The sequence below is a fragment of the Xiphophorus hellerii genome, chromosome 8 (genome assembly GCF_003331165.1).
Source record: "Xiphophorus hellerii strain 12219 chromosome 8, Xiphophorus_hellerii-4.1, whole genome shotgun sequence".
In the NCBI taxonomy this organism is placed as follows: Eukaryota; Metazoa; Chordata; class Actinopteri; order Cyprinodontiformes; family Poeciliidae; genus Xiphophorus; species Xiphophorus hellerii.
This window is the reverse complement of record NC_045679.1, coordinates 28,536,988-28,551,061: the sequence shown is the minus strand read 5'-3', so window position 1 is coordinate 28,551,061 and position 14,074 is coordinate 28,536,988. Positions and strand designations below refer to the sequence as shown.

The 14,074-nt window shown below is 39.9% G+C and overlaps 1 protein-coding gene across 1 annotated transcript; it reads left to right on the top strand.

Moving 5' to 3' along the window:
• Window positions 1–2,156: 2,156 nt before the first annotated feature.
• On the top strand, window positions 2,157–6,113 carry nkx6.1 (NK6 homeobox 1). The gene is made up of 3 exons (XM_032570649.1): window positions 2,157–4,539; window positions 4,749–4,921; window positions 5,368–6,113. The coding sequence occupies exons 1-3, from the start codon at window positions 3,975–3,977 to the stop codon at window positions 5,611–5,613; spliced, it is 984 nt and encodes a 327-aa protein (XP_032426540.1). The 5' UTR covers window positions 2,157–3,974; the 3' UTR covers window positions 5,614–6,113.
• The last annotated feature ends 7,961 nt before the right edge of the window (window positions 6,114–14,074 follow it).

Below are 14,074 nucleotides of genomic sequence, written 5' to 3'. Positions count from 1 at the left end.
CAAACGTAATTGAATGAGACCTTCTAACTAGCACAATTGCTTTTATTGGGTCACGTTATCAGTTTTTTTTAACCATTTCCTAGGGGTGGCTCAATTTACCCCTGATAAACGTTCTAAGTCTAAGTATATTGAATAATAATAATGAACTGTAGCTTAGATTACAGTCTGACTAAAAACTGAAGATCTGTTTTAAAATCCCAGACAGATCTTAAGATGATTTCAGATTTTTCGTAATAGTTCTTTGATTTAATTTAGAAATACTAGATTTTCATAGAAAAGTATTTGCTGTTACAGGTGGTGTCCACACGGGGGCCCTCGTGGATCGTCAGCTGTCAGGCGTTTGATAGAACAGATGTCCTGTTTTCACTAGATGGTTCTTTGCTACTAAAACTTGAATTCTTCCATTTTCACCTGCGCAGACTGCTAACCTGGTTCAGCTGTATGCAGAAAGAAGAGTTTAACTGGGTTTCCAGAAAAAAACTAGTATTTTTTAATACAATATACAGTGAAAATAAGAAACTTTCTGTCCAGCCTGAAATGAAATGTTAGAGCCAAGTTTTTTCCTGATTAAAGACGTGTACGAAATGTACGTGTTTCCCCCACAACTTGTAGGAAGAGAAACTCTTAACATGAACATGTGACTGTAGATCCTGAGAGCTCCAATCCCTTCTGTCCATATCGTCTAATAATCCACCAATGGTTGCATGAACAAAAACCTGATCCACTCACTTTATTCAATATTTTTACAATATTTTCCTTGCCAGGTTTTACAATGTGATATACAAGAGTAGGTCAAACTATCAAATAATTAACCTTAGGCTGAGGCAAAACAACCAGCAGCTGCTGCACAGGAAGTTCACGTTTCATCCAAGATAAAGTTCCTGACTGATGCAGTGGCGATGCCCAGATGATGCGGCTGGAGTGTGAGCTCTTTGGTTCTGTGCTTCATGGACAAACGTCTCTCATTGGACTACAGAACATCCTTTCTATCCAGGCAATACGAGACAAATGTATTGAAGCCTTTTCTGACACGGTGGGCAACACGTGTAGAGGCTGGTAAAATCAGAGATCCAGAGTTTTCTAATTTCTCTGAGTATTAAGCAGCATGAACCTTGTGGCTCATCCACTCCTGGAATTAAAGTTTTCTACTGGTTAATGATGGTCATTTTTGAGTCGTTTAGTTGCTTCTATAAGGTTACTGCACATTTGTACTATGCTTTCTGTTAACACACAGATGGTCACCGTGATGAGGATCAGTCGATGGGGAATTTTTCTTGAGCATCATATTTACACTTGATCAATTTGATAAGTAGAATCTCCAAAAACTGGCTGGGATTTCAAAGATTAATACGATGAATTATGAATGTGATAAATTTTAAAGCCTTTAATCTTCTGCCTGTTCCTTTATGTAAAACTTTTAAATTCCAAACAAAGATGACCACAAACTAGATAAATTCTTATGAGTCGTTGTATTATTAATATTGTTAGTAAAACAGTATTGGTTGTGCAATGATATTAGGATGATAAATTATACAGAACTGTATCTTTTACTCACTTTTTAATGACATCTGACATTTAAGGAATTTGTTTTCATTTGTACAGAATGAACCACAAACCAAACCTAATAATTAAATACTCACAATTAAGATTGAAGCATGAAAGGTAAAAAATAAAATTGGTAAATTTAATAAATAAATATATCTTTTCTGAATATACTATAGCCATTATCTAAAATTTGTTTGAATATTTGATCAAATATGCCAAGAAATATTTACAGGTTAGGAAAGATCATTTTAAATTTGTAAAAAAAAAAGAAAAAAAAAAAAGAGAGAGAACAGGATTAAATCAAATCCTCAGTGCAAACCAAACTCTTTTCTATCTTTTCCGCTCAACATAAATACCTCAGCTTGTCTCACTCTTAGAGCTTAACGCTCCTCTGCAAAACAAAGCAGCGCACTGACGCAAAAAGGCACGTTCAAGGAACACATGTAAACACCGGCGCTAAATGACATCTCATTGAAATAGAAACATTTCTGTTTTATCACCTCAAGTTAAAAATTAAAGGTCTGCTCTGAGGATTTAAAAGTCACATATTTGGCTGATTTAATGTGGACATTTCCTCTTTAGTAACCTAGAAGATGCGTTGTGAGAAAAGCTGCTGGAGTTTTTCCACACCAACTTCCTGCTACAGGCTCTCAGCAGGCCTGGCTCTGCTGGAGCTCTCTTCCTAATTTAGAGGAATTCTTTCTTCCCTCTGTCCCCACATGCTTTATCAGTAGGACAAACTGTTGCAGTCAGTAACTTGATACAATCAGCTGGACTTTAACTCCCACCAAATGCCATTCAACCAAATCAAAGCACTGCGTTGTACAACTGGATTGATCTGGATGTATTTTATAGTTGAATCGAAAACTGAATAGCACTAATAGTGAATTCTGCAAGTCGATGCAGTCTGCAGGGTTTCCTAGATAGAAACTTCTTTAAATCTTTGAACAATTAATTGAGCATTATGTAATTTAGTATCAATTGATACTAAATTGATAATTAGTATAAATTTGAATTGAAGTGAAATTATTATTTTTTTGTTTTGTCTTGGGATCATATTTGTTGTGAATTGGCGCTATAGAAATAGCGCCAATTTCTATAGCGCCAATTCAATTCTAGAATTGAATTGAATTGTGTGGTAAATCAGATTGGAATAGCTGAACGAATTTGAAAACTTGCACATATATGTGATTGAAGATTAACTGTTTTTTTTTTGTTGTAAAGAGCCTTGAGATCACATTTGTTTGTTTATTTCCTTATTTATTTATTCCTGGCGCCATGGAAATAAACACAATTTAATCAAATGAATTATTTTCTTAGTAATTATTAGAGCACGTGATAGATTATAGACCTCTACAGAAATATTTTACTTACTTGTCCGAAGAGTTTGGGGAGACGCTTTGTGTGTGCGCGCGCGCGTGTGTGTGTTCCGATCACATGAACATCTCCCAATCGGAATATAAGTGCTTTGGTCTCCGCCCCCTCTCTGGCTGAAGCATTCTCGGGAATTAAACTGGAACCCCGCTGGTCACCGGTATGTGATTAAAAAGTCAACATGAACAGAAACCTTACGGAAGCCTGTGGGAGACACTTAAAGACCAATCTAGTCAGATGATGCTCAAAATCATAAAAGTACAAGTACATAGAAATAATACTGGAATATTTCATGTAATAAAATTTCTATATGTATAATAATTAACCTTCAGCTTCAGGATGCTCTTAGTGACTCATTTTATTGTGTAAAAACCTAAAACCAAATGGAAGAGATTCAGCTGCTGTCTGTTCCTCTTTACTCTCTCAGCCTCCTTATTGCAGCCTGTTGCTCATCCTGCAGCAATCATCGATCTGCAGGTGAAATATACACTTTTTACCTTATTTATATGTTGAATCATTATAATCATTATCATCAAATGTGATTATGTTTCTCTTCAGTTTTTTTCCTGGTCTCGTGTCGCGGTTCTTGTCCCCTCTTTCATTTCTGCTCATTAAATCAGAGCATCGCTGAACCAATCAGAAGCCGTTCTGAATCTTGGTGGACTGCATCACGGTCTGGTCACCCAATCAAAACAAAGACCCCCAGCTCCATTCACACACGCTCACTCCCCACCCCACACTTCGGCTCTTCGTCTCCTCTCAAAGTTTGGTTCGCAGCTGATGAAGATGCTGAGCTGATGATCACTTTTGATGGTCTCCTCCAGCCTGCCGGACTGACCAGAGCGGCTCCCGGACCTGAACCGGACCCGAACACAAACGGAACTTCGTCCTGCTTTCCTGGAGCATTTGGGATTTGGATTCTGCCCGCTGACTGAGATGGGCTTTGAGTCCAGAAAGAAAGTGAAGCTGTTTTAGTTGAAATCTGGAGATTGGCCCCCGCAGCCCCCGCAGCCCCATCCCCAGTCCTCCCGGGCCTCCCTCCCTCAGAGGCGGTAATGCTAGCGGTGGGTCAGATGGACGGGTCCCGACAGAGCGCCTTCCTCCTCAGCACTCCACCTCTGGCAGCTCTGCACAGCATGACCGAGATGAAGACCCCCCTGTACCCGGCCTATCCCCTCTCCACCTGTCCCAACTCCTCCACCTCTCCCGCCACCACATCTCCCAACCCAGGCGGCATGGCCGTGTCTTCCCCCGGGATCAAGAGTTCCACCGGGCTGTCCTCGGGCCTCGGCTCCCCGCAGCAGTGCTCCTCTGCAACTCCGCACGGAATTAACGACATCCTCAACCGGCCGGTCGTCTCCTCAGCTGGCACCACGGCGGTCGTAGCTGCTGCAGCCGCCGCCGCCTCCTCATCTGCTGGGATTCTGTCAGGACTGCCCAGGTTCAGCAGCCTCAGCCCGCCGCCACCTCCCGGACTTTACTTCAGCCCCAGCGCGGCGGCTGTGGCCGTGGCCCGGTACCCGAAGCCGCTGGCAGACCTCCCGGGAAGGACGCCGATCTTTTGGCCAGGAGTTATGCAAAGTCCGCACTGGAGAGACGCCAGGTTCGCTTGTTCACCCCGTAAGTGATACATAAATACATGAATAAAAAATATATAATGTTACAATATCACTACTTAATTTTCCTTTACATATACGGATAGAATTAACTTATCGGAAAGTTGTGATATTGCAGCATTTTATAACTCGCTTTGAATTATTTTCTAATTTGTGTTCCTTAAGAACTATGAAATAATTAGTTCCAAAATTGTTTCCATGTTTGTGTTGCAGATCAGAACTCAGTGCTACTGGACAAAGATGGGAAAAGGAAGCACACTCGGCCCACTTTCTCTGGGCAGCAGATCTTTGCGCTGGAAAAGACTTTTGAACAAACCAAATATCTGGCGGGGCCAGAGAGAGCGCGGCTGGCCTACTCTCTGGGGATGACCGAGAGCCAAGTGAAGGTAACTCAGAAAGAGAGCCGGAGAGCGGGCAGCCAACACACACACAGATACACGCACACACAGACACACACACACCCCGGCACACTCTCGGGTTTATTCTCTACTCTGAGAAGAATCTAAATAATTCTTTTTGACACTTTCAGATGACCAAAATTGAATCGATATAAATTATGGCAGATGATTAAGATTTTGAATAAATTAGTTGTTGATATTTTCTGGTTTTATTTTTCTTTGGTTTAGAAAATGACTGAATTCATTAACGGAGCTGAAACTGTAATCTCTTCAACATTTTCTGCAATTTCTAGTAATATTTTCCACTCAATTATTCCGATTATGCGGCGGTGCTAACATTACATAGAAGATATAAAACACATGGAAGGACTGAAACGGGTGTGTGTGTGCGCCTGTGTGTGTGTGTGTGTGTGTGTGTGTCTGTCCCCGGCCAGGTGTGGTTCCAGAACAGAAGGACCAAGTGGAGGAAGAAGCACGCAGCGGAAATGGCCTCCGCGAAAAAGAAGCAGGACTCGGAGACGGAGCGGCTCAAAGGAACGTCGGACAACGAGGAGGAGGACGACGACTACAACAAACCTCTGGACCCGAACTCGGACGATGAAAAGATCACACAGCTGCTGAAAAAACACAAACCGGGCTCTGCGCTGCTGATGCACACATCTGAAAACGACAGCTCTTAATTCACTTCTATTTCCTGTTCCGAGGAGGATCTGGCAGGACGAACTCATGGATTCGGTTCACTTTGTGAATGTTTCTCTGCGTGGCTAAAGAGGATACACACTTCCGGTTCACAGAGAAGACTTTAGCTGTAAATAGAAGCGTGAGTTGTATGAATAGAAATTGCTATTGAATCATTGCTGTGAATAATTTATGTGTAGTTTTTTTTTCTTATTTGTTTTGTACAGAAACGATTCTCCCAGATCAGCGGTAAACACGTTTTTGTTTTGATCTGACAGCAGAGGTATTTTTTCTGTCTGTCCCTGAACGCCTCTTGATCTGTCAGATAAAACCGCAGCTGCACCTGAGGTCGCTCACACACACACACACACACACACCCCCACACCCCCCCACACACACACCCACACACACACACCCCACTGGTGAACCCTGTGAAGCTGTGGAAGCGGCCTGCAGCAGCTTCATGTAAAGCACTTTTATTTAATAAAAACTCTAAAGTTGGCTCGTTGTTTCCAACCGATGCATTCAATCAAAGCTGGAGTTTTATAAATTTGTCGCCATTTTAACCTATCACAGCCTGTTTATTATTTATATTAATGTTGTTATTATCAGGGCCTTTTAAATATGTTTGAGATTAAATGAAAGGCTATTTTAAAAAAGTTTTTTATTCTTAAAAAATGCTTCCGAATGGTGACCATTCCTTCCTGAAGAGCAGAGTGAATTGGGTTTTATTCGGTGCGGGTCCACTGCCCTCTGGAGGCTCTGATCAGGGCCTGAACACGGGCGAGGTCAAGCTGAGGTCCAGACCGGAAAACCGAGGCTCCTCAGCGGGCAGCAGGCTGTTCTCTGTCGGCTTCAAACTCAGCTGCTCCGCGGGGTTTATTAGGACACACTGCATAGGACGCCTCCATAACATTTTTCTAATAAAATATGTATTTTAAACTAAATATACCTGGGAATGCACTATGTTTCACCTAGTTTGGTGTATTAAAATCAACACATTCTCTCATATTAATTGAATTTTTGTGCTGTGCGAAATTATTAATTGTAATCATTAATTACGCTGAATATCTATTTAATTTCTCTAACTCTTAAATATATTTGTGCAAAAATATTCCTACACTACTGAAGTGGCGCGGCCCTTATTTGTCTATTCAACGGGTTTTGTGGCAGTTATGATTATTACATCAAATCAAAGCGAGTTGCTGCTGTCAGGTAGATCCGAAACTATATATATATATATATATATATATATATATATATATATATATATATATATATATATATATATATATATATATATATATATATATATATATTCATTGAATTCTACCCGAGTTTTTTATATCTTCCAGATGTATATTTATAGAAATCAATCTATAAATTTTGTTTCTCTGAGAACCCAAAATCCATTTTCTAGCTTTAACTGGATGTTATGGACAGTTGGGTTTCGTTCTAAACAGGGCGTTAAATATAATAATAATAATAATAATAATAATAATACAGTTATTATTATTACTATTATTACTATTATTATTATTATTATTATTATTATTATTATTATTATTATCGAAAAATTCACAACGCATGTCGTCTCAAGGTCCTTTACAAAAAATTGTAAGGGCTTTATTATTATTATTATTATTATTATTATTATTATTATTATTATTATTATTGTTAATATATGAGTTTTGACTCGTGTTTTTGTTTGGAGGGATTTGAACCCTCGACTCGAGGGTTCAAATCCAACGATGAAGTGAATTCAGTGTTTTAATGAATGATTAACAGAAACAGGAATCCGGCCCAATCATTGGTCAGTTTGACCTGACTCCACACTCTCCGCTGGCCTTCCTCCTGTGGTTCCATCTTCCTCTTCCTCACACTGAAGCTGTTCGGTCAGTCTGCTCCAGTGAAACAAAAGCTGCTGGTGGCGGCGGGCCCGGTTCGGTGGGGTCCGTTCTGACCCAGAACAACCCGCGGGGACACAGACTGACTTCCTCCCGTCTGCTGGACAGACCACGCTGAGTTGTGGACTGGGTCGCGGTTCTCGCGTTTCTTCCTTTTGAACAATTATTTTGTGTTTAAGCTGCAAAGGCCAGAGTCACCAATGATTATTCCATCAAGATGTCCTTACGCATCTTACGTGGACTGAGCTTCATGCGATATTGTATTTATGATGATAATGGATAAGGGGAGAATGTTAAAAAGCAAAATAAATGTTTTATTTCTGCAGTGTGTGGGCCTCTGCTCACACTCCGCAGGGGCCAAACTCCGAGCAGGTCTTCTGCCCGTAATGCGGCTCTCACCTGCCGCTTTGAGCCCCCGGTTCCGCTCCGGAGGCTGAGGCGGTCATCTCACGGATCCTTCCTCAGTTAAATAATGTTCACTGCAAGAAAGTGAAGGAGCTGTGGATCACAAAACGAGTAAAACAACGAGAGAAACAGAGAAAGAAACAAACAGGAGAAAACATTCCTTAATTTTAAGGAAAAGTTGACCTGTTTCTATATGTTGCTCTCTAACAGTTTTATTCTTTTTGATATTTAAACTTTTTTTTTGTTTGCTTGTGTGTGTTAAACCTGCCCTCCTGGTGTCTGGTTTACCATTAAACAGAATTAGCTCCACATCACAGAGAGCTGATGACTGTGTGGAACTGGGACAGAACCATCCATCCTGCTTGGGCCAGCACTGACCCCCCCGTGACGTCACAGCACCAGTGCCTACAGCCAGGACGGAGGTCGACCTGAGGTAACACCTGTGTCTCCATGTGGATCAGTGACAGGTGGGTCTGCCCTGCGGGTCTCCATTCAGCTTCAGGTATTATTAAAGGTTTCAGGTCGATATGAGGGAATAATTGTTCTGAGCTAAAACTGCAGCTTGTTGGTTTGGGCCTGATTTTACTTCTTCACCCATTCATGATCAGTTCAGAGCCTCTCCTCCACTCAGCTGCTAAAAAAATAACTTTGTGCTGCATGAGGAATAAAAATAGTAATAATAAAAATAAGCCCCCACAATAGTAAGGGGAGAATGTTATTTTATTTTAACAGGCGAGCTGTATTTTAAAAATCTGTTGCTGTTTTTTCAGGAGGTAACTAATTCCTCTTCTGCAGACATTATAATAAATCCCCACATAATATAATAAAATGGTTTCCTGGAAAAAACAAAAGAGCAAAACATATTGCCCACAACATTTGATTAATCTTCTTCTTAGGTTTGAATCCTTCTGCGTATTTATTAAAATGAAGACACTCACCTAAAATATTAAAAATATTATCAGCATTGGTTATGCTGGGTATTTATCTGCCCTTTAGATCAACAGCACAAAATCATCTCGTAAATCTTCATCTTAATGCTTTATGGCCCAAAATGAATCTTATCAACAGTCTTTGTTTAACTGACAGGTGAATGTCACACCTTCAGGATGTTCATTCTGTTTGAAATTTAAGAAAAAAGCCAGACTGATTCTGGCTTTACAAAAGGAACTTTAAGATTGTAATAAAAACATTTTTATTGATTCCTTTTGAAAGGAATGAGTCCATCAACAAAGAACAGCAAGACTGAGAGGAGAAGGCTTCAAAAGCCACTGCACTGAAAACCTGGCAAATCAGGTCCAAACAGAAAGCTAATATGAAAATGCCATAAAGTGTAAATTATATAATAAAACAAATCAAAAACAAAATGAAACTCCAAAAATGTGTTGCTAAATATTTGGTGCTCCCAGCTTCTGAGATATGAAGGTTTATGTCTTTGTGGTTTTAGTCAATAGATTTGACTTCTTAATCAAACAGTGAAGGCTAAAGATGAAGAAATGATACTTTAGCTAAATGTCTAAATGTTTAATGGAGGCTCCATGGACTGATTCAATGTAGAATACAAGTTCATGAAAGATTAACTTGAACACATTAATATCCTGCTAATGCTACTAAAAGCTAGTTTTGTACCTAAGTGGTACAAAACCTTTAAACTAGAGTGAGGAGAGCACAAAGCTGGTTGGACCGGTTGGAAATGTGAGGCTGTGAATCTGGGCTGAGGCATCCAACTTTGTCAGCATGGCTTTTCTTTTCACAGTGATGGATGGATGGGTGGATGGTTTGAGGGGAATATTTAGATTAATTTCGAAAAAGGAATATCTCTTGATATATTTATAGCCATGTTTCTGTTCCTGCAAAAATCTATTCTTTAGGTCATCACGTCTTTTTATCTGAAATGTTTATTTCCCTGCAGGTGTCTGATGATGAAATTTGCCTTAATCATAATTTTAGGCAATTCATTATTAATTATGAACAATTTAACAGTACAGTGGAACAACATGAACACAGACATAAAAAAGTAGAACTACAATAGGAGGAATAAAACACTATCCAATTGTGATCAGACTGATCATTTCAGGTTATTTATTTTTCTCTGTGTGAATGTTGGAACATTTATTCCATATAAACACCTTCAGAGCAAAACTCAGAATTTTCTGGGAGTTTGTTGGTTTTTATGGAGAGGAAAAACATCTGGGCTGTATTGCAGATGAAAAATAATCAGTTATAAAAAAACAACATATTTTCAGTATGTGTGTGTGGATTTAATGTGTAGGCGTGTGTGTGTGTGTGTGTGTGGGCGTGTGTGTGTGTGTGTGTGAGCTATCAAGTACTTTGAGATTCCAGTCCTTATCACAGTTTTAGGGTCTGCCATGTTGGAATCTCAAACTGCTGCTTTAATGTAATATTTGGTAGCTTATATTGTTTTAGGTGCATTGCATTCAAACACACACTGGGCCGATTAGACGTTTAGATGGGATTCCACTGGATTTTATGCCCCACCTGATAAAACTCAGAGAGTGGGAGGGTGATGAGGGGGTTATCACAATCAACCTAATCACAATAATCAACAAAATGTTACAAATCTTTCTGATCTTTTTCCTCAATATTTTGCAGCTGTAATATATATTTATAAGCTGATAGAAAAAGAGCAACAAATACACCAGCATACTTTTCATGGAAATTTATAGAACATGAATCAGCTAATGTAACAGATATACAGTCAGATGATTCAGCTTCAATTACTTTTTTATTAGCATTAAAATGACAGCATTAGAATATAGAAGTTGTAAGAATAAAACAAACTGTCACTCATGCACACAATCCTTAGGCATGCTTAGTCTTCTAATGAACCCATGTCAGATTTATAATTTTTACCTGTTTTGCTGGTGACTGAAAAGCTGCCAACTGTTATCCACAGATGTGCCACAGCGATTCATTGGCAGAATTTTTGTTTCATCACACGGTGTAAGATGTTTGACAGCAGCAGCACTATAAAGATCCAGGAGGCCATGAGCCCCCTGTTGACCCCAGGTGGGGAAACACTGCCTTTATGGAGTCCAGGTGTGGTGAACATGGCCCTGGTCCTCAGAGACCCTCTGCAGCAGCTGTTTCCTCACTTCCTCTGCTAGCTTACCTGCTGTTCTGATTGCATACATTCTCCTTCCTACGAGCTACATAATCATATGTTATAATGCAACGTTCCAGTTTAAATGAAAGGATGCACTGGGTTAAATGTTTCTGTTAATTTAGAGATTTAGCTGCACTCATGTCAACAATATAGAAAATCTAATGATATCTGCAGAACAAATATACAGTACAATATTCAGCTACACAAAATATCTGCATGTTTCACATGTACAGTAGTTCTGATCAGATTAGCAACCAGCTGAAGTAGAACTTAAAGAAGCAGCATGAAGCAGTAGGAGCATGAAGATCTACGCCGGCGCTGCAGCTAGCACAGCCTGACTCCAACCTGTTAACAGCCATTCAGTAAGCAGCTCTACCTGTTGACTCCCACTAAATCTTTCCCTGTGTGCCAGTGTGACTAATGTGTCAGTCAACCTTTATAAAGAGCCTATTGATGCTCACTCAGTTGACCATGTTCTACAAGAGATTATACACAAGGACATGTGTCATGGGAGTCGCCAGCTCCCACAGACATGAATGGCGGTCTTATCTGGTTCCAAGCTGCCTGTGCTCCTGTGATAAGGAGCGCCTGGGGATGCTGCATTATGAGAAGGTGGTGCGCTGCAGCGACTCTCTAACCAATACATTCATGGTTGAGTGAAAACATTGTGTCTTCAGAGGATGACGGTCGTTTCTGCAGCAGTACGCTGCTAAGCGGCACAGGCCATATGGAAATAAAGTCACTTTTAATTGTTCTGTCTGCTTGAGCAACCTAACGACAGATTATGTGAATCATTAACTGAATGCGTTTCTGCGTTTGTGTGTGTGTAAGCAGATCCTCCTTAAGAGCTCACCTGCTGGCTTGCTGATGTGAATAAGGTGTGATAGCAGAGTGTGATCAGGAGTTCTGAGCAGGCAGCAGCATTGTCCATGTTTTCATTCCCAGATAATCTTACATAGTGAGGAGTCACTTCTCTCTCTGCAGCACCGTGTTTAGTTTAAGCAGCATGTTTGCATGTATAGGTCAGCAGGCATGAGCTGACACTTCTGATGTTTCTGGCAGGGCAGAAACATCAGAATATTTTAACTTGGTTAAATATTTGAACTTGGCATACTTAATGCTGTGTATTTCTTATTCAACTCTGTTGTTTCAGTTTATTTTGAATATCAGGTTTAGTTTATATACAGATATTTAAACAAAACACTGTGACTCTACATAGACCCATGTGACATCACATTATTCCAGTAATCCTGTCTTTAGAGTTCAGATTTATCGTTTACAGAACAAAGTGTTAGTGCTTTGATCCCTACAGCATGCTCAGGCCTTCCTAATGATCACTTGAAGTTGATTGGAGCAAATGTAGCACAGAGATCTAACAAGACAAGTCCAGACATGAGTCCATTATGGGAGAACATGAGCGACTGGTTCAGCGCTACGATGAAAACTGACTGAAACTCTTCTAACATGTTTTTGCTGTATAAACTCTAACGCATTTGAGGAACATTTTCTTCAAGAATTCTAAACTCAAAATGTAATAAGAATGTCTGACTTGACTGGGTTGTTCATGCAATTTATTCACACTCATTCATTCACACTCAATGCAGTAAGCAATTTATATAAAGAATGTATTTAATGAGTTTTACTTTTTGAATTCATTTGCAGAATAAATTAACTTTTTGTTGATTGTTAATTTAATGAAGATAATCTTTTATGTTTTAGAAAACCAAAATGTTTCTTAAAATCCAGATTTCTCAGCTTTTAAAAGATAGAATATTTGAAAAACAATGCAAATATTGTTTATCAATATTTGGAGAACAATATTCACATGAAAGGTCACTGTAAAACGTCTTTGGTTTGGTTTGTGTCAGTGAACATTTGGAAGCGTGTTGTAATGGTGCTGAGGAAGTTTCACTTAACCTGACCAGTCAACTTGTACAGCCTGAACCAGAACACAGCTTTAAAATAAAAAGGAAAGAAATCATTATATTCAGTTCAAAACCTGTTGTTGCCTCCTGAAGAATGGACAGCAGTGAGAAGAATCCTGGTCTGAAGATGAAGAGATGAGAAGAAGGAGGAGGGACTTGGCTGTGGTAAGTAATGACAAAATGAGCGCCCTCAGTAGACTCTGACAATGAAAAACCCTGCCCTCATCACCTGGGCCTTTTGTTCTGAATTTTATTAGCACTAGCCACGCTAAAATAACCTGTTAACACGTATCATAGTGCAGCAATAATAACCTCCTCAATCATATTTTAAAAGTCACGTCAAGGCGGCCGGCCGTAACTCATCTCTATGCAAATACTCCTGTGTCAGCCCATTAGCGGGTTGCTACAGGGGTTTTATTAAAATGCATTTGGCTTCTCTTTCTTCCTGCTCAGGACTAATAAAACACGAGCCCTGCTGCACAAGAATTATGGCAACTATTAGATTAACATATGGACAGCATGCAGTGTGAAAATAAAAACCAACAGATAAAGTGGCAGGGTCAGGCGGGGGAGCAAACACTTAGGAAATGGCAGTAAAGTAATAGATTGTTCTGGATCAGGCTGATGCAGACGTGCAAATCAAACTCTAGTTATTCATTCATTTGGAGGGAGGAAGAGTTGTATAAGTCTACAACACTCAGTCCCTTGTAACACTATGTTATATCTTTAGACAGTAGATCTGTGCTGTAGATAGCAGTGTTTGCTAATACTAAATACATTCCTTAAAAGTGGATAATTTGACTTTTTTGAGCTCTACATCATGTTATAATGTTATTCCCTCATCACAAACACACCTGGAGTGTTGCTGGAGTGAAATCCTTCAATCTCCTTACCTAAATACTTTCTCCAACAGAGCTCCTCCTGGGAGCTGCAGTCTCCAGCTGAGCTTCCACCTCCCATAGCATCCCTCCCCCCAAATCCCCCACTCAGCTCCTTCAGACTAGCGGCAGCGTACCACCATGTGGTGTGCATTGTTGTGCTAAAGGCCAAGTGTCAGAGCTTCTTAAAGCAACAGAGCCTCAATTTCAAGGGGTGAAATTAC

Bases quoted from the DNA above. Each gene is read 5' to 3' on its own strand.
- nkx6.1 (XM_032570649.1), top strand. From the start codon at position 3,975: ATGCTAGCGGTGGGTCAGATGGACGGGTCCCGACAGAGCGCCTTCCTC. The intron at 4,540-4,748 runs GTAAGTGATACA...TTTGTGTTGCAG, and splicing joins CAGGTTCGCTTGTTCACCCC to ATCAGAACTCAGTGCTACTG. The intron at 4,922-5,367 runs GTAACTCAGAAA...GTCCCCGGCCAG, and splicing joins TGACCGAGAGCCAAGTGAAG to GTGTGGTTCCAGAACAGAAG.